The sequence below is a fragment of the Erinaceus europaeus genome, chromosome 9 (assembly GCF_950295315.1).
Source record: "Erinaceus europaeus chromosome 9, mEriEur2.1, whole genome shotgun sequence".
NCBI classification, from domain to species: Eukaryota; Metazoa; Chordata; class Mammalia; order Eulipotyphla; family Erinaceidae; genus Erinaceus; species Erinaceus europaeus.
In genome coordinates, this window is record NC_080170.1 from 48,942,248 (window position 1) to 48,967,863 (window position 25,616).

General features: G+C 40.0%; 1 protein-coding gene across 2 annotated transcripts in view; it reads left to right on the forward strand.

Moving 5' to 3' along the window:
* The window catches only part of PLA2G4A (phospholipase A2 group IVA), a 140,555-nt gene that overhangs the window by 43,229 nt on the left and 71,710 nt on the right, over positions 1 to 25,616 (forward strand). The window contains exons 1-2 of one of the 2 annotated variants that reach the window (XM_060197867.1): positions 8,964 to 9,051; positions 9,170 to 9,251. In XM_060197867.1, coding sequence (XP_060053850.1) covers positions 9,043 to 9,051; positions 9,170 to 9,251 — 91 coding nt within the window. In that variant the 5' untranslated portion in view covers positions 8,964 to 9,042. Of the gene's footprint in view, positions 1 to 8,963; positions 9,052 to 9,169; positions 9,252 to 25,616 lie in introns of those variants that run through there. The other variant, XM_007523792.3, reaches the window with a different exon arrangement.

Genomic DNA, 25,616 nt, shown 5'->3' on the forward strand with positions numbered 1-25,616 from the left:
TACAGAATTCATGGCTGGCAATTCTTATATTTTAATACTTTGAATATGCCATTCCACTTTCTCCTTGCCTTTTGGGTTTGTGTTGAGAAATCTGATGAAAGTCTGTTGGTTTTGTATGTGAGTTTCTTCTTTTCCCTGGCAGCCTGCAATATTTTTTCTTTGTTCCTGGTTTTGGATAGTTTTACAATAGTGTTTCTTGTTTTGGATTCAAAAATTTAGGTGTGCATACACATTCTTAGACTTCTATATTTTGAACATTGCTCAGGTATGTAAAATTCTCTGTTAAAATGTTTTCTACTCCTCTTTCTTTTCTTCCTCAGGGATCCCAATAATTCTGACGTACCTCTTTCTGATGGAGTCTGCTATTTCAGAGAAAACTGTTTCATTTTTCTTAACTTTTTCTCTTCAAGAGTTTTAAACTCACAGAATGTGGTTGTGTTTTCTAGTGTTGATGTTCTCTCCTCCAGCTGGTTAGGTCTACTTCTGAGACCTCTTACTAAGCCTGAGCTGCATTCAAAATATCCTTTAGGCCCTGAAGTTCTGTTGAATTTTTTTTTTGGTACTATGCAATTCTTTTTAAAAATTATTTATAAAAAGGAAACATTGACAAAACCATAAGATGAGAGGGGTACAACTCCACACAATTCCCACCACCAGAACACCCTATCCCATCCCCTCCCTTGATAGCTTTCCTATTCTTGAACCCACTAGGAGTATGGGCCCAAGGCCATTGTGGAATGCAGAAGGTGGAAGGTCTGGCTTCTGTAATTGCTTCCTTGCTGAACATGAGCATTGACAGGTCAATCCATACTCCCAGCCTACCTCTCTCTGTCCCTAGTGGGGCAGGGTTCTGGGGAATATGAGCTCCAGAACACATTGCTGGGGTTGTCTGTCTAGGGAAGTCTGTTTGGCATCATGCTAGCATCTGGAACCTGATGGCTGAAAAGAGAGTTAACATATAAAGCCAAACAAATTGTTGACTAATGGTACTATGTAATTCTTTGGTAAAATGATTGCTTAGTTTTTGACTTGGTTTCTTAGTGAGTTTCCTGAACTCTATTATTTTCTAGATCTGTGCTTGTCTGCTCATTTGGGGTTTCTATCATTGCTATTTGTATATTTCTGTTTTCTCAGTTACTGTGGATTTTGTTGTGCCAGCAGGAGGCACTGTGTCTAAGGTGTTTGATTTCCTTGTTTATGTATCTTGGTGGTGGTGGTGGTGGGGGATATTTTATCCTTAGTCACCAGGCTGGTTCTGTGACCTTGATGTCAATATAGGATTTCTCTACTACAGTTCTAGCTTCTGTGGAGCAACAGCAGTAGAGACTCAGGAAGTCATAGTTGTAAATTGGTGAGTTTTCAGGTGTTTTCTCTCTCTCTCTTTCCTTTAAGATTTTATTTATTTTCTAATGAGAAAGATAGGAGGAGACAAAGAACCAGACATCACTCTGGTACATGTGCTGCCGGGGATTGAACTCAGGACCTCATGCTTGAAAGTCTAGTGCCCTTAGTTATAGCACCACCCCCTGGACCTGGAAAAAAAAAAGTGGGTTTTTTTCTTTCTTTTTAACAGACTTTTTGTTGTTGTTCTTGTTGTTGCTAAAATTCATTCCAAGAAGTGGAGTGTCTCAGCTGTCAATCGAATTCAGTATCTTCCATCTCTGAGCACTGGTTTTTAGTCCTGGGAATCACTCATGCCCCCTCTTTTCATCCTCAGAGCACATTTATCTGTACTCACTGTGGTGTAGGTGACTTCTTTCCTTCCTTCCTTCCTTCCTTCTTTCCTTCCTTCCTTCCTTCCTTCCTCCCTTCCTCCCTCCCTCCCTCCTTTCTCTCTCTCTCTCTCTTTCTCCCTTCCTTCCTTCCTTCCTTCCTTCCTTCCTTCCTTCCTTCCTTCCTTCCTTCCTTCCTTCCTTCCTTCTTTCCTTTCTTTAACTGTTTTTTCTTTAACTTGTACCTGGAAGTGGTGACTCTCACTGCCAAACTCCCAGTCTGGCACACCCTGAGTACAGCCTTTTAGTCTTAGGGATCATTTTCTCACCCCCTATCTGTCCATGAGCAACATGTATTTGTACTCACCTGTGGCATGTTGAGTTTTTGAAGAGATCCTGGTCGAATTTTGTTCAATTGATTTTTGTTGCTTTTCCTCGTTGATCAGGGAGAACAAAACTCAGTTGCTAGTATTCCGTAGTCACGCCTGGAAGTCCTCAATCCTATGTGTCTCCATATGAATATTGGGATCAGTTTGTCAGTTCTCTCTCTTTCTCTCAGACACAGACACACATACTCTCTCCTCCTTCTCCTGCTCCTTCTCTCTCTCTCTCTCTCTCTCTCACACACACACACACACACACATAATTGTTAGGAATTTCCCAAGATTTACTATTTTTTATTTGAAAGAGAAATCAAGGCATTGCTGTGGCATTTATATGGTGCCTGGGATGAACCTTAGGGCCTCATGCATGTAAGTCCTATGCCTTCCTCTCAGAACATTTTTTGTTGTTCTGTTCTCACCCACTTTCTCTCTCTCTCTCTCTCTTTTCCTTTCTTTCCTCCCTTCCTCCCTTATTTCTTTCTTTCCTTCTTTCCTTCCTTCCTTCTTTTCTCTTTTGCCTCCACTACTAGCTTGCCTTCCCCTCCCGCTTACTGAAGTCTTAGCCCCAAAGCATTTACAACCTCTGCTCTTACCAACAAGACTCAAGCTTGAATAGAGACTTCCACATTGCTAGAATCATTGCTCACTGGGTTGTGTAAAAAGGCCATAAATTGTTTGTAATATGTTTGTGTGGTTATGGCCTAGCATATTGTCTATTTTGTTAGACCATCAAATCTAACAAACTTATTTTATTTACTTTAATAAAAGAGAGACACAGACCAGAGAACTGCTCAGCTCTGGCATATGGTGGTGCCAGAGATTGAACGTGGGATGTTTGGGGCTTCAAGCATGCAATTCTGATGCACCACCACAGTGCTTTCTCCACATCCCATTGGTAACCGTTCCATATGAAATAGTATGTTCCATATCATATTTTTACTTTACAAATTTTGACGTTGTCCTGTTAAGTACATACAACTTCTTGATTGTATACATTTTCTGTTGAATTGTGTTTTATTATAACTATATAAAAACCTAGCAACAGTAACAACAACAAAACCCTTCTAACCACAATGCAATGCTTTCTCTATTTAATTTTAAAGATATATATGTATGCTGTTATTCTTATGTATATATGTACATATGTATATACTTATTGTTCACAGGGCAAGTTTCTATTTATGAGGGTGAACAACCTCCAGTTATATTTCTGATTGTGAATCTTTTAAAAGGATCCCTGTTATTGATAAAAAAAAAAAAATCTGGGAGTTGGGCGGTAACACAGCAGGTTAAGCACAGGTGGTGCAAAGCACAAGGACCAGAGTGTAAGGATCCTGGTTTGTGCCCCTAGCTCCCCACCTGCAGGGGAGTCGCTTCACAGGCGGTGAAGCAGATCTGCAGGTGTCTTTCTTTCTTTCCCCCCTCTGCCTTCTCCTTCTCTTGTCCATTTCTCTCTGTCCTATCCAACAACAACGACATCAATAACAACAACAATAATAATAAAACAACAAGGGCAACAAAAGGGAATAAATAAATAAATAATTTTTAAAAATTTATTGCCAAATTAGGTATTTTGGGCAGTGTGACAATCCATGCATATCTAGAACCTATGAATGAGAATCCTTAAAACACGGGTAAAGAAGAGACCCCTCTTTTAAAAATGTGAAAGAATAGACAAACAAAAACAGATCAGCATAAAATTTCACACTGCCAAGTGAAACCAGTGATGCTGTATCTGTTTTATTTGAAAGTATGTCATGACTCTTGCATGACATCAGTGTAGGAATTAATTTTTTTTTTTTTGGAGATTTTGTTTGAAGTTGCCTAGCTGTTGGTTGCAGTGATCACAATCACTGGTTCTGTAATGAGTCTTTATCATAAAGACTATTTTTAGCTTTAGTTTGGGTTAAAGTTAGGGTTAAAGGCAGTTGAAGAGAGAAAAAAATGCACACAGAGTCTATCTTTCTTCCTACAGGTTTTTCAAAAATTTATTTATTTATCTATTTATTTGTGAGTGAGTGAGAACCAGAATATCACTCTGGTACGTGTAATGCTGAGAGTCAAATTCATGGTTCAATACTTGTAAGTCCAAAGTTTCCATTGCTTCACCTCTTATGTTACCTAACCTATTTGTTTTATTATTTCTTTGTTTCTTGTTTGTAACAGTAATATGTTCAAGAGATTAGGAGTATCATCAAATTGATTTTGTACAGATTTACTGTTTCTTTCCAATACTTGATCATTATCACTACTGATGTTGATAAGAATCTCCAGGGTGAATTTAGTAGTGTTTATAACATTGGAGAGAGTATAACTGTGAAAAGAAAAAGGCTGTGATGTTTGTTGTTGCAAAATTATGATTAAAGGAAAATTCAAAGTAAAGTAGCCCAGAGGCCAGAGAGATAACTCTCTAAGTAAGATACGTATCTTATCATCTACTCAGCCCTGACTCAAGCCCCAGCAGTACAAGGGAATGCCATGGCTCTAGGGGAAGATCTGGTACTGGGGTGTCTCTCCTTCTATCTCTGTCTCTGTGTATCTCTCTATTGAATAAAGTCAGCCTGTAGTGGTGAAATCTCACATATAGGGGGTCCTAGTACTGCCACCAGAAAAAAATAAAGTTATAACCTCAGATCTGAAGAACAGGGTACTTGTCTTGGTTACTAAAGCAACACGGTTTGTATTTGATAGCTCAATGTGTCTTTTATTTTGTCAACTACTAATTAGCATTGTGTTAAGTCATTAGTTTCTTCTAGGGGAAACCAGTTAGCTCAGTTTATACTGGTTCATTGTTATCTAATATATTGACTTGGGAAAACATGTCATTAAATTATCAAAATGTATTGGACAGTCATTGACTTAACACTGAACGATTTTCTCCAAGAACATTTATTTACTTTATAGATACTCTCCTACTAATCCTGCAGCTCCTGGAAAGAACTACACATGATCTTGCTATTGCTGTTTTGAAAATAATTTTTAGGTGATCTGAAGACTTAGAATGTTTCTACAATTAACTTTAAAAACCAAGCAAATGGAGGAGTCGGGCGGTAATATAGTGGGTTAAGTGCACATGGCACAAAGTCCAAGGACCGGCATAATGATCCCGGTTCGAGCCCCCGGCTCCCCACCTGCAGGGGAGTTGCTTCACATGTGGTGAAGCAGGTCTGCAGGTGTCTCTCTTTCTCTCCCCCTCTCTGTCTTCCCGTCCTCTCTCCATTTCTGTCTGTCCTATCCAAGGATGACATCAATAACAACAATAATAACTACAACAACAATAAAAAACAACAAGGGCAACAAAAGGGAAAATAAATAAATTAAAAAAACAAAGCAAATGATTATTTTGATTCCTGTTTGCTTTGGACAGTGGGTAAGTATTTTATTCACAGTTTAGGCCTAGGTGAGGTTGATGGAAATAAAAACATTAAAATGGAGAGAGCTGAGTAATAGAGGAAGTAGCCTGGTTACCAGGGGATCTTTAGATCGACTTCAAATAAAATATATTATAGCTGTCTATATCATTGCATTAAATAGAAGCTGCCTTTTCCTTTTCTTGATTGTTAAAGGCACTGGCATTACTTATTATTCTCTGTTTAAGTAATGGAGTGTAGAGTCAGATATTAGGAAGAGCAAAACTATTCTAGTTCAAGCTTACCTTCACTAGTAACTGTTAGATACTCAGAAATCATGTAACCTCTCAGAACCTCACTTCACTAATTTATAAATGTAAAGTATAACACTTTTTTTAAAAAAAACACTTATTTATTCCCTTTTGTTGCCCTTGTTTTATTGTTGTACCTATTATTGTTGTTGGATAGGGCAGAGAGAAATGGAGAGAGGAGGGGAAGACAGAGAGGAGGAGAGAAATAATAATAGACACCTCCAGACCTGCTTCACCACTTGTGAAGTGAACCCCCTGCAGGTGGGGAGCCTGGGCCACTAACTAGGATCCTCCCAAAGATCCTTGCACTTTGTGCCACATGGCTTAATCTGCTGCCTACCGCCTGATTTCCAAAGTATAACACTTCTGTAGGGCTTTGGATAAGATTAAGTGAAAATTCATATCCATCAGTAAATCTAACATGATTCACAGTCAGTGAACTCTAATAATGATAATGTCACGGGGCTGGTGAAATAGCTCACTAGCACAGTGTGCTGCTTTTCCATGTGTGCGACTCTGGTTTGAGCCTGGCTCCCATGATCTAGGAAGCTACGATGCTGTAATCTCTCTCTCTTCCATTTTTATTTATTTTATAGAGACAGCCAGAAATTAAGAGAAAGGGGGGAGATAGAAAGGGAAACACCTGCAGCATCAGCATTGCTTCACCACACGTGAGGCTTTCCTCCTGTAGGAGGAAAGACTGGTGGCTTGAACCCGGGTCCTTTGTGCATTGTAATGTGTGCTCAACCTGGTGCCCCTCCACCTGGCCCCTGGTGCTGTGATCTCTCTCTCTCTCTTCCCCCCACCTCTTTGCCTTGCTGCCTTGCTGCCATCTGAAAAATGATAATAGTAACGGCATAATCTCTTTGTATATACTGTTAGTAAGCATTTACTATAGGAATACATTTGCAGGGGCCAGGAGATAGCTCACCTGTTATAACCCACACTTTACTATGTGTACGCATGGGGACCAAGGTTTGAATCCCTAGCTCTACATGGTTGCACGATGCATGGCAACTTCGCTAGTGATGGTGTGGTGCCGTGGTGGCTCTCTTTATCTTTCTCTCTTTCCTCTCCTTTGTATGAAGTTAAAAAAAAAAAGTAGGGGTGGAAGACAGAAAAAAGAAAACAGAAAATGACTCCACCAGGACCAGGAGAGATGATACCACATAGGGGCAAAGCCCTGGTAGCCCTCGACCAAGAAAAAGGAAAGAATATGTTTGTGGCAATTTCAGAAATCAAGTGTCAGAGGATATATAAGAACATTGCTAATCCTTTTTGAGATACAAGGGACTTCTTGACATTTGAAAATTTATTTATTATTAGAAATTCTAGAATATGGAAAAAAAAGATTGTGTGACTGTTCTTAGTCTCTTTGCTTTTAGATGGTCATTATTTGCTTCTTAGTGTTGTTATTATCTTACTCTTTTTTAAAAAAAATTTCTTTATTGGGGAATTAATGTTTTACATTCAACAGTAAATACAGTAGTTTGTACATGCATAACATTTCCCAGTTTCCCATATAACAATACAACCCCCACTAGGTCCTCTGTCATCCTTCTTGGACCTGTATTCTCCCACCCACCCACCGACCCCAGTCTTTTACTTTGGTACAATACACCAACTCCAGTTCAGGTTCTACTTGTGTTTTCTCTTCTGATCTTGTTTTTCAACTTCTGCCTGAGAGTGAGATCATTCCATATTCATCCTTCTGTTTCTGACTTATTTCACTTAACATGAATTTTTCAAGGTCCATCCAAGATCGGCTGAAAATAGTCAAGTCACCATTTTTTATAGCTGAGTAGTATTCCATTGTATATATATACCACAACTTGCTCAGCTACTCATCTGTTGTTGGACACCTGGGTTGCTACCAGGTTTTGGCTATGACAAATTGTGCTGCCAAGAACATATGTGTACACAGATCTTTTTGGATGGATGTGTTGAGTTCCTTAGCATATATTTCTCAGGAGAGGAATTGCAGGATCATAGGGTAGGTCCATTTCTAGCCTTCTGAGAGTTCTCCAGACTGTTCTCCACAGAGGTTGGACCAATTGACATTCCCATCAGCAGTGCAGGAGGGTTCCTTTGACCCCACACCGTCTCCAGCATTTGCTGCTGTTACCTTTTCTGATGTATGACATTCTCACAGGAGTGAAGTGGTATCTCATTGTTGTCTTTATTTGCATTTCTCTGACAATCAGAGACTTGGAGCATTTTTTCATGTGTTTCTTGGCCTTTTGGATCTCTTCTGTGGTGAATATTCTGTCCATGTCCTCCCCCCATTTTTGGATGGGGTTATTTGTTTTCTTGTTGTTGAGGTTTGAGTATCTTACTCTTTTTTTTTTAATCATTTATGGCTTTTTTTTAAACAAGTTAAGCAAATTTATTAATATTAAAAAATTAACTAATGGGACCTGAGAGGTGATGGAGTGAGTAAGTACTTTAGTATCCCTCTTTCTCTCACTCTTTCCTTTTTCTCAAATATAAAGTAAAAGTTAGACTGAGGAGGAGGCTCATAGGTATTACTCATGTACTTAGCACTCTTTGTATCACATAAAAAAAAAAAAGAGAAATATGAGCGTTGCTTATAAATGGCCTCGTCTCCAGAGATTAATCCAAAATGCTTGAGTGTTTTTAGATAAAAAGTTTGCAGTCTTCTCAATTGTTTGAAGAATTATGGGAGTCCCAGCTTCCCCCTTCTGGTTTGGTATGTAGAGTTGTTTGATAACAACTTTACATTTTGTTGAAGGTGTTTTTATTTTTTTTTTAGTAAAGTCCTCCACTTGTTAATGTTTATTATAGTCGTGGTAACAGCTGATACTATACAAATTAAAGAAAACAAACTTTAACAATGGTTTATATAGTTTATAACAAATGTGTTCAAATTAATATTAGTAGTTGGCTGGTGCTTAGTCATTCACATTGGACAAAAAGATTTTTGAAAAGTGTTCCAGGAATGTGGCATAGAAAAAAAAAAAAAGAAAGACTCTCATTGAACAGGAACAATAAAAAAACAAACAAATTCAAATAATGCAAACATCTTGCTTGACTTTGCCTTTTAAAGCCAGGACTTCCTCATTACTCTGTACAAAGTCTACTTGTACTGCAGGGAAGGCTTGTCGCTATCCTGATTTACATTTTCCCCCAAGCACTTGGTAAACCTGCCAGCAAAGGAGTCCTACTAGTCGGAGCTGTAGTGACACTTTCAATTATGATCTAAGTTTCAGAGTAACTCTGTGGTAGTCAAGGAGAATTTCAAAAGGAACAGTCTAGGGATCAAGGAATGTTTCTGGTAGGCATAGTATTTAATACCAGTACGAATATTTTTAAATTATTCCAAGGAAATAGTGAGAAGAATTTACTCAGATTCATATAGGAAGCTTAGTTTACATTTACTCTTTTCTTTCCAGGTGGAGCACCAGTATTCTCACAAGTTCACAGTGGTGGTGTTACGAGCCACCAAAGTGACAAAGGGGGCCTTCGGTGACATGTGTAAGTGCTCTTATTTGTCTGTTTGTCTTTCTGTTAAAAGTGTGTCGTTATGTATGGTGCACCATTTGGGGACTTGAGTTCTTTGACAAGCCACAGAGTGTGCCTTCTTTCAATGTGGTTTCTGTTTGCTGGATCTTTGGATGCTGCAGTTTGAATAATTCTCTGGTGTTCTTCCATTTGTCAGAGTCACATTTTATCTAGTCCTTTTACTAGCAGAGGATGCTTGGATCAAAAAAATAATAATAACTATCCTATGGTACATAGATCTTGAGACTTCAAAGTAATTTTATTTAATTCTGCTTGGTGAAAAGTGCTGAGTTAGACTTCAGAAAAAGCTACCTCATTAGGCATTACGCTTGTAGAATTTTTTAAAAAATACAATTTTTCCATTTGAAGGAATAAATTAGTTTAACATATAAATGTTGTTTCATCTAGTAAATGATCCTTGATTGCAGTAGAAAATTAAATAATGGGTGGGGGAATATAGCACAATGGTTATGCAAAGAGACTTGCATGTCTGATACTCCAAAGTCCCAGGTTCAGTCCTTCCCACCACTATAAGCCAGAGCTGAGCTCTGGTTAAAAAAAAAAAAAAAAAGAGGGAGTTGGGCTGTAGTGCAGTGGGTTAAGCCCACGTGGCGCAAAGCGCAAGGACCAGAGTAAGGATCCCAGTTCCATCCCCCTGGATTCCCACCTGCAGGAGAGTCGCTTCACAGGAGGTGAAGCAGGTCTGCAGGTGTCTTTCTCTCCTCCTTTCTGTCTTCGCCTCCTCTCTCCATTTCTCTCTGTCCTATCCAACAACAATGACATCAATAACAATAATAATAACTACAACAACAATGAAAAACAAGGGCGACAAAAGGGAAAATAAATAAGTAAATATTAAAAAAAAGAAAGAAACTAGATAATGTAAATAAGTAAAAAGATGAGAAAAATAATGACCATGACCTTAGGTATCTATTAAGTAAAAAAAAAAAAAAAAAGAAAAGATTGATTTTACTTATTTCACGTGAATTTCATATGAGAGACAAAAGTCAGGTACAGCTCTGGTTTATATGGCACCCTGGACTGAACCAGGAGTCTCAGGCATGCAAGTCCTGTACTCTACCAGCTGAATTGTTTGCCTCTACATTATATATTATATGCTATACATTACATATTATTATATGACTGAGTTAAACTTTGTAACTAGGAATTGGCTTGGCAGGTAGAGTACTTAACTGTGCATACATGAGATCTGAGATTTGATCTAACACCACATATAGCAGACTTGTGTATTTCTGGTATGTGTATTTCTGTCTCATAAAATAATTTTTAGGGGTTGGGTGGTAGTGTACCCCTTTGAATGCACACATTACCATGCAAAAAGCATACACATTCAAGTCCCTGGTCCCTCCCTGAAGGGGGAAAGCAGTGAAGCAGGACTGTAAGTGTCTCTCTTCCTCTCTTACTCTTTATCTTTCCCCTCCTCTCTCAGTTCTTCTCTGTCCTGTCAAAATAAAAATGAATTAAAATGATTTATTTAAAAAATATGCAGTTTTCCTAGTACCTATGTTGTTGACGTTTTTTATCGTATGTGAGAAGAGCTGTAGAAATGGTATGAGCCAGCTTCAAAGGATGTGGCCACAAGCCCTGATTAACTTGTTGGCTGTGTTTTTCTCTAAGCTTCCCAAAACAGTTTTGTTGGTTAATCCTACCACTCAAATGGCTGAGGTTCCTGGAGGTGAAAACAAGAAAGATGTCAAAGTATTGTGGTGATTAATTTTGGCACATTTTTAGATTTTTTACAAAAATGTGTGAATGCCAATGTACCCTTTTGGGTTTTAAAGAAAAGAAAGAGATTTGTAGTTCATCTAGGTTCCTTGTCCAAGTAACCTTTATCCTGGTACCCTGAGAAACAATATGTGGATGATAAGAGCAGGGAGAAATCCTAGGCAGAGAAACAGCACTTTCAAATGCCTGGAGAGAGCAGAGTGCTTATAATATTTGAGGCAGGCTCTAATTAGTGAGCAGACAGTAGAGGAGAATGGCAAGCATTAAGATGACAAAGACCAAGCTGAAAGGTAACCCAGAAGAATTTGAGTTGCAAGTCACATGATTTGATTTTTTTTAAATCAAATTTTTATTTGGTTTATTCTGACCATAGTATGTGTTAAATTAGTGGTGGCTCATGTGGACTATTCACATACACACAAGTACACACATGTATAGTTTTATTGTTAAGATAATATTGCATTACAATGTTATGTTTGAGGCATATATCCTGGTAAGTCAGTATCTGTGTATATTGCATGGTATTTACCACTAAAAGTTCAATTCCATCCTATGTCACCCAGTTGTCATCTTTTACCAAATTGACTCACCTCCTATGTCCTCCCCCTACTTCCTTTCTGGTAACTACTACTGTCTATATGGTCTCAATGTTTATCTTTGGTTCATTAACTGTTTGGTTTCTCTATATGTATCACATCTGAGTGGATTTGTTGTCTTTGTCTTTTTTTTTTTAATTGTCTCCAGAGTTATCACTGGTGGCTATTTTTTCCTTTTTTTAAAAATAAATATTTATTTATTTATTCCCTTTTGTTGCCCATGTTGTTTTATTGCTGTAGTTATTACTGTTGTTGTTATTGATGTCACTGTTGTTGGATAGGACAGAGAAAAATCGAGAGAGGAGGAGAAGACAGAGGGGGAGAGAAAGAGACACCTGCAGACCTGCTTTACAACCTGTGAAATGACTCCCCTGCAGGTGGGGAGCTGGGGGGGGGGGTTGGGCTCAAACTTGGATCTTTCCACCACATGGAAACCTGGATCTTTCCACCTTGCACTTTGCACCACATGGCTTAACCCACTACGCTACTGCCTGACTCCCTATTTTTACCTTTTTATAAAAAAGTTTTTATTTTAGTCTTTTAAATTTTTTATTTATTAATAGCTTGTTACAAAATTATAAGATTATAATGTATAGTTCCACACCACACCTTCCACCACAGTTCTATATCCCCTCCCTCCCAGATCTCAAAGATAACCACCAGAGTTTTCATAAGTCTTACCAACAGTTTGTTTGCTTTTGTTTTGTTGGATTTTTGGGGGGGTAAGTTTATAGATTTCACATATGAGTGAAACTATCTGGTAGTTGTCTTTGATCTCTTTGCTAAGCATAATCACCTCAAATTCTATCCATTTTTGTCCCAAAGGACACAGTATCATCTTTTTTGATATCAGAATATATATTCCATGGAACCCTGCAGACCTGCTTCATCACTTGTGAAGTGACTGGCTCCCCTGCAGGTGGGAAGTCAGGGCCCGAACTGGAATCCTTAGGCAGCTCCTTGCGCTTTGCGCCATGTGAACTGAACCCGCTGCGCTACTGCCTGCCACCTATAATAGCAGCTAGACTTTACTTCAGTGTAGGGTTCTGTCCTGTGGAGACTGTATGTGTCGGGGGGTACTATACATGTTTTCTCACCCGGGTGGACAGCTTTTCTAAATACTTTCCCCATACACCTCGGACCCTGTGATATTGTTTGAATTATTATGAACTTTGATTTGGGGGGAAATGTTATAACCTATATTTTATACCATTTGAGCTTGCATAAAGTCAGTAGGAAGTAAGAAAGAACAAGAGAAGGTTCTGGGAAGTGATGCACCTGGTTACAATGCACAAGGACCCAGGTTCAAGCCCCCATTCCCAAATTCAGGGGGAAATGCTTCACAAGTGGTGAAGTAATGTTGTAGGTGTCTCTCTGACTCTCTCTCTATCTCCCCCTTCCCTATTGATTTCTCGTTGTCTCTGTCAAATACATAAATAAACAAGTAAGTAAAATATTAAAAAATATTTTAAAGGAAGTCTTAGAGAAATGAATTCAATGAGAAGGTTAATAGCAAACAGTGAAGGGATAACATTCAGCTCCAAACCCTTCATTTTGAGAAGATGCAGAAGAATGCAGTGAGAAAAGGTACAGGACTAGCTGTATCCTTTTAGACAGGAAGTTTATGCCATTGTTTAGTACACTTAGTCTATATAAACTCCTTACTAAGTTGCTTCAGGGGGATGCTTTTATCTAGTAGTTCTTTAAAAAACAAAGAGAGAGAGAGAGAGCTATTTAAAATGGCCCATGATCTATAAAGATCAAGATAACAGAAACCCTCACCCTCTCCTGTTGCTAATAGTGTTTACCTTTAAAAGGCAAATTTTTGTAAAGTGTTACATCTTGGTAAAGAAGAGCAACAGATAACTTTGGAGGCTAGCTTTTCTTTCTTTCTTTCTTTCTTTCTTTCTTTCTTTCTTTCTTTCTTTCTCTCTCTCTCTCTCTCTCTCTTTCTCTCTTTTAACACAATACTGCTCAGCTCTGGTATATGGTGGTGTGGGGGTATTGAACCTAGTACTTTGAAGCCTCAGGCTCAAGGTCTCGCATAAATATTATGCTGTCTACCCCACCCATGTTGAGGGTTTTCATCTTTGTCTGGGAGTCTCTCAGGGGTGGTCCCCTGCAAACTAAATAACTGATTCCTGGTAAATTATCTAGATATGTTTTGTTTTTAATTGAAATAACACTAAGGTTATCCTATCTTTTTAGTTTTGTCCATTGTTGAATCATCCAGTTCAAGCTTAGGAACTTGTACTTGGAAACACCCTTCCTCATTGCAAAAGCATTGCGGTAACATTGGCAACACCCCAGAGACCATCTTGTGAAGGGCCAGATCTGACATTTTTATCAAAACATGAGTTCATTCCCATTTTCACCTGAGGATACTGGGTCAGTTGAGAACTACAACAGCTGCCTGTCCCTTCTCAGATAGGGCTGCTGGTTTCAAAACTGCTCGTATGGTCATCTGTCCCCCACAGATGTCACTATCAAAATGCTCACATTACAATGCCCATGTTCAGTGGGGAAGAAATTCCAGAAGTCAGACCTTCCACTTTCTGCACCCCATAATGACCCTGGGTCCATACTCCCAGAAAGATAAAGAATAGGGAAGCTATCAGGGGAGGGGATAGGCTATGGAGTTCTGATGGTGGGAATTGTGTGGAGTTGTTCCCCTCTTATCTTACGGTTTTTGTCAGTGTTCCCTTCTTATAAATAAAAATTTTAAAAGAAGGAGAGGCAATTTGAAGTTCAGATTGACAATGATTCACTGGGTTTTAAAAAATAAATAACTTGCATTAATTTGGTGATATTAACATAGATATGACTTTTTTGGTTTTGGAGGAGGGACAGAAATTGCACCTCTTTGATTACACTAACTTTTTCTCATTCAGATAGACACACCGAGAGAAACCTCCACACTAGAGCTTCCCCTCTCTGCTCCCCTGTAGTGCTGAAACTCTGGGTCGCACACATAGCAAGGTACCTGTGCTACCCCATGGGCTACCTCTTCGGTCCTTCACTTTCATTTATTTGATTTACTTATTATTATTTCTTTTGCAGGTTGTAGTAGATGTAACAGAGCATGTAAATATCTGAGCGAATGCAGAGCGCTGAGTGGGTGCACTTCAAAGTCTTCTGTATAGTCCTTTTCTTATTCAAATAATAATATGTACTTAACAGTGACCACTGTCATAGTAACTCTGTAGTTGGTAATAGTTTCCTGTGTGCACATATGATGCAAAATACACATCTCTGGCCACACACGTCATTTTATAACCAAATGAAATAGCTAGCACAAATGTGATAACTACACCCAGTGAATTTTCACTTCTTTTAAAAATTGTTGAAGCCAACAGATGATGTGTGATAATAAAGTTAGTCTCAGAATTCAAAATTAGATAACATCAGATTTCATTTCCCTGGGATGAAGTCAGTTTGTGAAATTACACTGTGACTGCAGAGTAGTTTTTTTTTTTTAATATTTATTTCCTTTTGTTGCCCTTGTTGTTTTATTGCTGTAGTTTTTATTGATGTCATTGTTGTTGGATAGGACAGAGAGAAATGGAGACAGGAGGGGAAGACAGAGAAGGGGAGAGAAAGATAGACACCTGCAGACCTGCTTCACCACTTGTGAAGTGACTCCCCTGCAGGTGGGGAACCGGGATCCTTACTCTGGTCCTTGTGCTGTGCGCCACCTGTGCTTAACCCGCTGCGCTACCGCCAGATTCCCTCAGAGTAGTTTTTTAATCAATATAATACCATACTACTGTTAGTTTTGTTTGTTTGTTTGCTATAGGACAAGGTTTTTCTGGGGCTTCTACGTGATTCTACCATACGTGTTGGATTTTTTTTCCCAATAGATAGAGGATGAGAGATAGAGGGAGAAAGAAAAAAGGAGAGCCATCACAGTGCTAGACCACAGATCATGAAGTTTCTTCTCTCATTTTTAAAAGATTTTCTTTATTTATTAATGAGAAAGATAGGAGGGAGGAAGAACCAGACATCACTTTGGTACATGTGCTGCTGAGGATTGAACTTGGGACCTCATCCTTCAAAGTACAATGCTTTATCCACTGAGCCACCTCCCTGACCACCTGCACATGAAGTTTCTTCTCTACAAGGTGCTTCCATGTGGTGCTTGGGGGCTTGAATACAGGTCCTCACTCTCTGTCTTTTTTAATTTTATTTTATTTATTTTCCCTTTTGTTGCCCTTATTGTCTTTTTATTGTTGTTGTAGTTATTATTGTTGCCATTGATGTTGTCGCTGTTAGATAGGACAGAGAGAAATGGAGAGAGGAGGGGAAGACAGAGAAGGAGAGAGAAAGATAGACACCTGCAGACCTGCTTCACCACCTGTGAAGTGACTCCCCTGCAGGTGGGGAGCCTGGGGCTCGAAATGGGATCCTTATGCCAGTTCTTGTGCTTTGCACCATGTGCGCTTAACCGGCTGCGCTACTGCCAGACTCCCTTCACTATCTGTCTTATTCCCTTTCCTCCATCATAGAAAAAAATAAGTAAATCTTTTTTTAATGTTTATTTATTTATTCCCTTTTGCCCTTGTTGTCGTATTGTTGTAGTTATTATTGTTGATGTCGTTGTTGTTGGATAGGACAGAGAGAGAGGATGGGAAGACAGAGAGGGGGAGAGAAAGACACCTGAAGACCTGCTTCACCACCTGTGAAGCGACTCCCCTGCAGGTGGGGAGCCGGGGACTTGAACCGGGATCCTTATTCCAGTCCTTTCGCGTTGCGCCAAGTGCGCTTAACCCACTGTGCTACCGCCTGACTCCCCAATAAGTAAATCTTAAAACATATTCCTAGTATCAGCTCTTGACTTGATTGGACACGAATTTTGGTTTACTAATAATTTTGGAATGACTTTTTAAAGTATTTTTTAAAAGTGTAAATACAGTGAAATTTCTCCTGGGTTTTTGTGGAGAGCAATTTCCAGATGAGGAAAACACTCCTGAATAGATGTCTATCTCTCATCTCTTATCTTGTATATTCTATGCACTAGGAACATTTAATGTGTTAGGACGGTGCTGCCGTTCCTCATTTATTTGGAGCGAAATATAGTTTATCCAATTGTGAAATGATTTTTAGAAGTACAGTTATTCTTCTCCCTTCATTTCATTAGAATTTTGTTCTAAGCTTGTATTAATATGTTTTAGGTCTAATGAATATAGTAGGAGTTTTCTGTGAAATGTGGATAACATGATTTGATCTTTATGTGATTTTCCCCACGTTATACACAGGGCTATCTTGCAGTTGTGTATTTGGCACACATCCTTTTGTGAGACTGAAAAAAAAAACAAACAGCTTCCTATAGGGGACTTGGACATATCTCAAAAGTACACACTTTACCATGAGTAGGGTCTTAACTTTGAGCTCCTGATCACCACATAGGAACATTACATGGGGGAGGGGGGGTTAGGAGTGGTAGAGTGGTGCTGTAGAGTGTCTTTCCTTTTTCTGTTGCTTTTTCCTTTTTCTGTCTCTCACCATTCTGTCATATCTAAAAGTGACCTCCAGTAGTGAAGAACTGTGCAAGCACAGAGCCTCAGTGATAGCCCTAGTGGCAAATTCAATTCAATTCAATTCAATAGCAGACTTCTAGTAAAATCGTTTTACAAGAAGTCTGCTATTGAATTGAATTGAATTATCAAAAGGAGGAAAACCTTTATAAAAAAAAAAACAACAACAAACTTGAAGCTGTGTAAGATCTAGCCACATTCTCATATGCTAAGTGTATTGTCTCAGCCCCAAATCATCTCTTTTACATTGAAATGGTATGATTCTAGCTAATGAAATAAATATAAAAACAGATTGAATGTCTCTTAAATTTTCAAAGAAAAGTGTGCTTTAAAGTTTTCTTCCCCCCTGGGGGCCACATGGTGCCATACTCAGTTAAGTGCACATACTACCATGCTCAAGGACCCAGGTTCGAGCTCCCACTCCCCACCCGCAGCAGGAGGCTTCACGAGCATTGAAGCAGGTCTTCAGGTGTCTATTTTTCTCTCTCCCTTTCTGTCTTTCCCTCCCCTCTCAGTTTCTCTCTGTCCTATTCAATTTAAAAAAAAATAGAAAAGGAAGGAAAAAAAAGAAAGAAAGCAAAAGATGGCGACCGGGAGCAGTGGATTTGTAGTGCCAGTGTTGAGCTCCATCAGTAATGCTGGTGGCAGTAACTTTTGTTGTTGTTATTGTAGTAAAAGCAGTATCATCACAGATCTAAAAGTCTATTTTATGTGAAAATCTCATCATATTAAAAAAAAACAACTTTTAACCTTGTTTATTATATTTTACTAAGAGGGAAGGGGGATAGAGAAGGAAAGAGAAACAAAAAGATGCCTGCAGATACCACAACACTATTGACAAAACTTCACTTTTTTGTGGTGTTCCTAAGATCCTAAGAGGTGGCCGGAGGCTCAAATCCAGGTACTATTGAATGAGCTATCTACTGGCCCCAAAATATACCTACTTCTTCCGGTATCTATTGATGACTGAGTGCCTTTTTTATACCAGAAAGGAAGTGTGGCTTTGTTGTGAGAGAAAGGAATGGACTTTTGTTTCAATCCTCCCACCCTTCCAATCGTCCTTGATGAATTCCTGGGTCTTAGTTTCTCAGTCATTATATGGGGCCAATTGTTGTATGCTTTACATTGGGTTGTTCTAGCTCTCCCCCTGCCAAGAAAATTGGTTCAGTCCTGCTAGTTTTCGTGGGCCCGCTTGTCCCCGCCCCAAGGAGCCCCGAGAGAGTCCCAGAGTTCTAGAGTTGGAGAGTTCGAGAGTGCTTGGCGCCGCTGCGGGGGAAGGAGGCAGCAGAGTTCTGTTTGGTGATTAGTTTGGGTTAGTTTATGAATAAAGAAATATAGCTTCCCTGCCCAGCTGTGTGTCCTTGAGTCTCTGTTACCCGCCCGTGAAGCTAGCCCGGCCAGCTAGAGCCTCCGAATTTTAACAACCAATACTTGTACCTTCCAACTAGATTTTATGAGGGTTAGATGAGATTACAAAGTGCTTGATGCATAGTGTACATATGCGTGTTTGTTAAATAAATGTAAATGTTAAGTGGCATTAACAGGCCTACATTATATTTAATTCATTCATTTAAGTAACACTATGACAATATGCTATCTTCATTTAGCTTTGCAGATGAAGTTTACTGAAAGGTGTTAAATAAGTAGTTTAAAATCACACATCTCATATGTGTTGGGGCTTGAACTTGACCCTGTCTCACTCTGACTACTTGTGTATCTACTTGTGTAGCAGCCTTTCAGCAATTCAGGATCTGGAATGAACATGGGATATTTCAATTTGGGATAAAAATGAGGTGTCTTTTAAAATAGATTTGATAATGGTATGTCAAAGTACACTATTTAGGGAACTTGTTCCCTTTTTAATGGTTTGTGCTGGTGAGATAGCAAGGGTCATGATTTGTTTTAATGCAGTGGCTCTGAAGTAGGGGTCAGTTTTACCCCCACCCCTGACAATAAGACATTATCTAGAGACTTTTTTAGTTACCATAGATGGAGAAGCCTACAGGCGTCTCATGTGGATAAAGGCCAATGATGGTGTCCCAGACCAATGAATTATCTATCCTCACATGAAAGTAGTGTTAAGGTTGAGAATGCCTGCTTTAATGGGAAAAAAAAGAAAGGAAGGAAGAAGAAAAGAAAAAAGAGAGTTGTTCTTTTAATTTTTTAAATTATCTTTATTTTATTTATTGGATAGAGACAGCCAGAAATCTAGAGGGAAAGGGGTGACAGAGAGAGAGAGACCTGCAACATTGCTTCACCACTCGCAAAGCTTTCCTCCTGCAAGTGGGGACTGGGGTCTCGAACCTGGGTCCTTGCGCATTGTCACATGTGCACTCAGCCAGGTGTGCTACTACCCGGTCCCAAGAGAGTTGTTCTTGTACACGGTAGAGTGACTCCATATCTGTGTGAATATGCATATATATACATATATATACACATATATATATATTTGAATGTATATATCTAAAAACAATATACATTGGTTACTGGTTTTTGATAATACTACATAAAAACTTATGAAAAATTACTCCTATGCACCTTAAAAAGATCCCAAGAAACATCCCTGTACATACCTGTCTCCTTCCTTCCTTCCTTCCTTCCTTCCTTCCTTCCTTCCTTCCTTCCTTCCTCCACCAGGGTTATTGTCTACACAACAAATCCACAATTCTCCACAGTCATTCCTTATCCCCTTCTCCACCCCACTGCTTTATCTTTTTTTTATTTTTTAACTTGATAGGACAGAGAAATTGAGAGTGAATGAGAGGGGCTGGGGGGAGACAGAGAGGGAGAGAAAGAAAGACTGCAGCCCTGATTCACTGCTAGTGAAGCTTCCCCCTGCAGGTGGGGAGGTGGGTCTTGAACTGGCTTTGCACATGGTAATGTGTATGCTCAGTTGGGTGCACTAGCACCCCACCCCCGCAAATTTACTGTAAACTTGTAAAACATCCCAGGCGTAAATAGTGGTAGCAAAGACATTTTTGTTTCCTTCCCCAAAAGCATCGTGAGTTCAGTAGAAGGGCAACAAAACTTTCAGTTCTGTTTTAGATCTAAATGTAGTTTTCTTTGGATCCTTTTGGCATGCATCTTTCTCACAAATGTCAACATTCTTCACCATTTTTACCCCAGGTCAGATGGTAGTACACTTCATTAATATATCAAGTCAATTGTTTGAGTAAAATGTTCAGAGTCAGGCCTGAGTGAATGTTATTGGGTTTTCTTTGTCAGACTCATCTGTCTGATGGCTCATTCTGGTAGTTTCATGTCCCTTTCATGTGTCCTTAGAAAGTACTTTGAGGGAGGTGGGTGGTAGCGGACCAAGTTAAGCGCTCATGGTGCGAAGCCCAAGAACCAGTGTAAGGATCCCGATTTGAGCCCCTGGCTTCCCACCTGCAAGTCGCTTCACAAGAAGTGAAGTAGGTCTGCAGGTGCTATCTTTCTCTCTCCCTCTCTGTCTTCCCCTCCTCTCTCTAGTTCTCTCTCTCTCTTTAAATTTCATTTATTTATTTATTTATTTATTATTGGATAGAGACAGAGAGAAGTTGAGAGGGGGAAAGAGAGAAGGAGAGAGACAGAGAGACACCTACCTGCAACCCTACTTCACCACTCCTGAAGCTTCCCCCTGCAGATGGGGACCAGGGGCTTGAACCTGGGTCCTTGTGCACTGTAATGTATGCACTTAACCAGATGCACCACCACTCTAGTTCTCTCTTGTCTAGCAACAACGATAACAGTAACAATGGGAAACAAAATGGGAAAGAATGGCCTCCAGGAGCACTGGATTTGTAGTGCAGGCACCGAGCCCCAGTGATAACCTTAGAGGCAAACAACAACAACAACAAAAACAAGTACTTTGAGACTGAGAAAAAGGAAAATGAAAGGAAGAACTCCAATGAGAGAGTTTGCCTGATAAGGGGATTCAAAAGTGTTAGTGAAACTGCTCTGTCCCTTCAGATGAGGGAAAAGTATTCTGTGTTTACTTGAGTCCTGGACAATGCTGTATATTAGAAGAGCGTTCTTCTTTTCTCGCCACAAGATGTAGATTCATTGCCAAAGTTCTCCACTAAGTCACACTAGATTCTTTACTAAATTTTTTATATTCAGTTTTTCCAGCAATTCAACGGGACAACACCCTTCAAGTATCTACAGCCATGAAAATTCCTTATCAAGCTTGTTTTGAAGAAAATAGGAACTGCAACTTGTAAATAAGGCCCAGATACTCTGCTGCCTCCTTAATGTCTTTGCAGGAGGCAAATTGGGATTTGAGTATTTCTTCTTTGACAGTTTAGAAATAAATATGAATTTTTTCAGGAGAAATGACTGGCATTGGCTTATATTTTAAAAAATAAATAAATGGGGTGAAGACAGAGCACCAGGAAGGTAAAAGAAATACTTCCCAAGAGCGAGAAGAAGTTAGAGAGAGGATTGTAAACATCATCTCTTCTACGGTGTTGTTTTGGGCTAGTCTATTATTACCACTAAACGTTTAGTCTAATTTATAAGGATCCCAAAATGGTGGAGGCTTCTTGCTAGATTCTGGGCATAGTTATAAGAAGGAAGGATGTAATTCTGGTCATTATGGAGTTTACAGTTTCATGGAGGCAGACATAGGCAAGTGTTATTAGTAATGGTCTATTCAGAAAAATGAGGAGTTTGGTCTTAGAAAGACTAGTTTATAACTCTAGTGTCCTTATTCAACCTACTGCTGCCTCTGAATCTCAGTTTCCTCATCTGCATGACAGAAACAATAATATCTAGAGCAGCAAGCTGAATCTATCAGGAGTTACTGTTATTTTATGCAGATGTATGCTGATGAGGTCTCTGGGTACCTCAAGAAATTTTCTCTGACCAATTTCACCTAGTAAGAAAGTAGGACAAGTAGAGCTGTTCAGACTAACAAAAGGAGAACAAAGAGAGAACATCTCCTTCCACTCAGTCTTTGTACAGTCGCTGAGCCCTTATCTTGGATCTTCTTAACCAAGGACAGTGACTTGAGTAACTTCTACTTATCAGCTAAAATGTCAAATGAAAATATAAAGCTGACCAGAGATAAAGGGGCTGAATGTTCTCTTGAGTAGAACGAATACTTCTGCCCTCAATATGACTATGTGGAATGTTTGAAATGTGTACATTCCAGAGATTTTCTGGACAAAATGCTGACTTGTTAGAGGTGCTCCTGAGAGTGGGAAAGAGGGTTGCTGACAGAAAGAGGTCTGGTGACTGAGTGGGCGGGCTGTCACCAAAGCTGCCTTCAGAGGTGGTGAAAATATAAAATGTGCTCAACTTGAATTTGAGAAAGTAAGCAATTACAAGTTTATGTTAGTATTAACTTGTTATTATTAACAGGTTTATATTAATAAATATTAACTTAATAACAGTTATGTTAATATCAACAACATGTGAGAGGTGCTGATGGATTACACAATACCACATATCATGTATTCTCAACACAACTGAAGGAAAACATTACCATAGAGAAATTAGACTGATGATGGTGCAAAAAGAAGGCAGAACACAGTCGACTGAAAACTTGTGGGATGATGGAATTCAGAAGCAATAATTATAGAGATTTTTTTATTGTTGTTGTAGTTACTGTTGTTGTTATTGATGTCATCATTGTTGGATAGGACAGAGAGAAATGGAGAGAGGAGGGGAAGACAGAAACGGGGAGAAAAAGACACCTGCAGACCTGCTTCACCGCCTGTGAAGTGACTTCCCTACAGGTGGGGAGCCGGGGGTTCAAACCGGAATTCTTATTTTTTTATTATTTTATTTATCTTCCCTTTTTGTTGTTTTTTATTATTGTAGTTATTGTTGTTGTTACTGATGTCGTTGTTGTTAGATAGGACAGAGAATGGAGAGAGGAGGGGAAGACAGGGAGAGAGAAAGAGAGACACCCGACTCCCTCGAACCAGGATTCTTATGCTGGTCCTTGCACTTTGCATGGCACCACCTAGGCTTAAACCGCTGCGCTACCGCCCGACACTCTGGAGATTTTTTGTTGTTGTTGAATTTTTGATGAAGGTGAGGAAAGAGTTTGAGGGATTGGCAAAATTAATGAGATTTCTGGGAGTCGGGCGGTAGCGCAGCGGGTTAAGCGCACGTAGCGCAAAGCGCAAGGACCGGCATAAGGATCCCAGTTCGAGCCCCGGCTCCCCACATGCAGGGGAGTCGCTTCACAGGCGGTGAAGCAGGTCTGCAGGTGTCTGTCTTTCTCTCCCCCTCTGTCTTCCCCTCCTCTCTCCATTTCTCTCTGTCCTATCCAACAACAACGACATCAGTAACAACAAAAATAATAACTACAACAACGAAACAATAAGGGCAACAAAAGGGACTAAATAAATAAATACAAAAAAAATAAAAAAATAAAAAATAAAAATAAATTAATGAGATTTCTTTCTTTTTTTTATGATGTTATGTTTTTTATATTTATAGGTTGGGAAGAAGTAACCAAAGGCAAACCAAGTATTTGCAGTATAAAGTTTGGACGGGGAATCAATAGATGAGAAATATTTGAGGAGACGGAATAGTATGATACTGATTGAGGCATTTATATTGCCATGGGGGGTGAGGAGGCGAAGCTCAAACCAGGATTCTTACACCATGTGCGTTTAACCCTCTGCACTACCGCCAGGCCCCCATTGAAGCATTTATGAACACTCTTCTTTTTTTTTAAATTTTTTTATATTTTATTTATTTATTTTCCATTTTGTTGCCCTTGTTGTTGTTATTAATGTCGTCATTGTTAGATAGGACAGAAAAATGGAGAGAGGAGGGGAAGACAGAGAGGAGGAGAGAAAGACAGACACCTTCTTCTTCTATCGTTTGCCCTTCTTCCGTAGCCAGTCAACAGCGTCAGGTTGAGCCTGATGTAAAGTTTCGAGACCTCCTTTGAATCTGGAGAGGTGGCAGTCACACCTGCAGACCTGCTGCAACGCCTGTGAAGTGACTCCCCTGCAGGTGGGGAGCCGGATAGAGTTAATTGGAATTGCAGGAATAGATTTGTTGGTAAGATCACTGAACAGATGCCAGTTTGCTTTCCGAAAGTTCCATCTTAGTTTCTCCGAGCACAGAATCAGTGGGAGCTGGAGACCAATGTGGATGATAGCTGGGCGGTGATGACTGTGCGGGAAGATCTTGAGAACTTGTCTCGTAGCGGGAAAGGCTTGGCCATTGACTGTGCTAATCCAGCACAGGTCGGGTGACGAGTCTTTATTCCATCTAGCACTGTGAAAAGAGCCTGGCTGTTTGGGATCGTATAATAGGGAGAGGTCATTCGCTGAAGCCCAGTCGGCTAAGATAGAGCCGTCAGCATGAGTGGAGGAATATCTCCAGTCTTGGTGATGACTATTAAAGTCTCCAACGTAAACGGCTGGGTGATTCGGGCTAGGCAGGACCTCATTATCCCATGAGGCACTGGGAGGCTTATATACGTTGATGAGCTGAATAGTTCCAATAGTAATGGAGTCGTAGAAGGTCGAAGAGGCCGTATGGTAAACGTCCGCAAGACACGATTTGGCGTAGATGGCTCGGCCGTGTTTAGGATGGAGATTATAGCATATTAAATCAAATCCACTGATGGTGAATCGAGCAGCTTCATCGACTGCTATATGTGTTTCTTGTAGGCAGATAACATCTGCCTGATGCTGTATCGCCAATTGACCAATAAGAACGCGTTTGGCAAAGGACAGCCCCTCAACAGGCGCTTCCGCCAAGCCATCTTCAAAGCAGCTTCCCAAGCCATTCCTCGTGGGAGACGTGCTAACTATACACCTTGTCTTGATGTTGAATGCGAACAACTACTAAAGCAGTATGATGAGTCGGGCGACCCAGATGTGGCTGACCATCTCATTGCCTCCCTGCATGCAGCACGCCAAGCCCGCTGGCAACAACTCACGGAAAGTCTGAACTTCACCCACTCAAGTAGGAAGGCCTGGAAGCTTCTTCATAGTCTGGGTGCCAGTAGTCAACCCCCTCCTGTCTCCCATCCTCCCGTATCTCCAAACTCAGTGGCCAGTCACCTAACTCAAGTTGGACGTGCTAAGGTCGACCCAGTCTGGAAAAGAGAAATTTCCCATGAGTGGTCATCCCACTTCTGGTTATCTTGTCCATCTCCAAAACTCTCTCCCTTTACACTGTCTGAACTGGAAGACGCTTTGAAGAGGGTTAAACCGGGAACAGCTGCTGGCTATGATAACATCACCCCAGAACTCATTCTTAACCTGGGTCCCGCGGCAAAGAAGTGGCTCGCTTCATTTCTGTCCCACATCTTGGAATCTGAGTCTATGCCCAAAGTTTGGCGTCGTGCGAAGATTATAGCGGTTTTGAAACCAAAGAAACACCCAACACTGGCCGCCAGCTATAGACCAATTTCTCTCCTCTCCATGTGTTACAAACTCCTTGAGAGGCTGCTTCTGTCATGTATTTCTCCTCTTAGAGAGAAATTCCTATCACCCGCCCAAGCT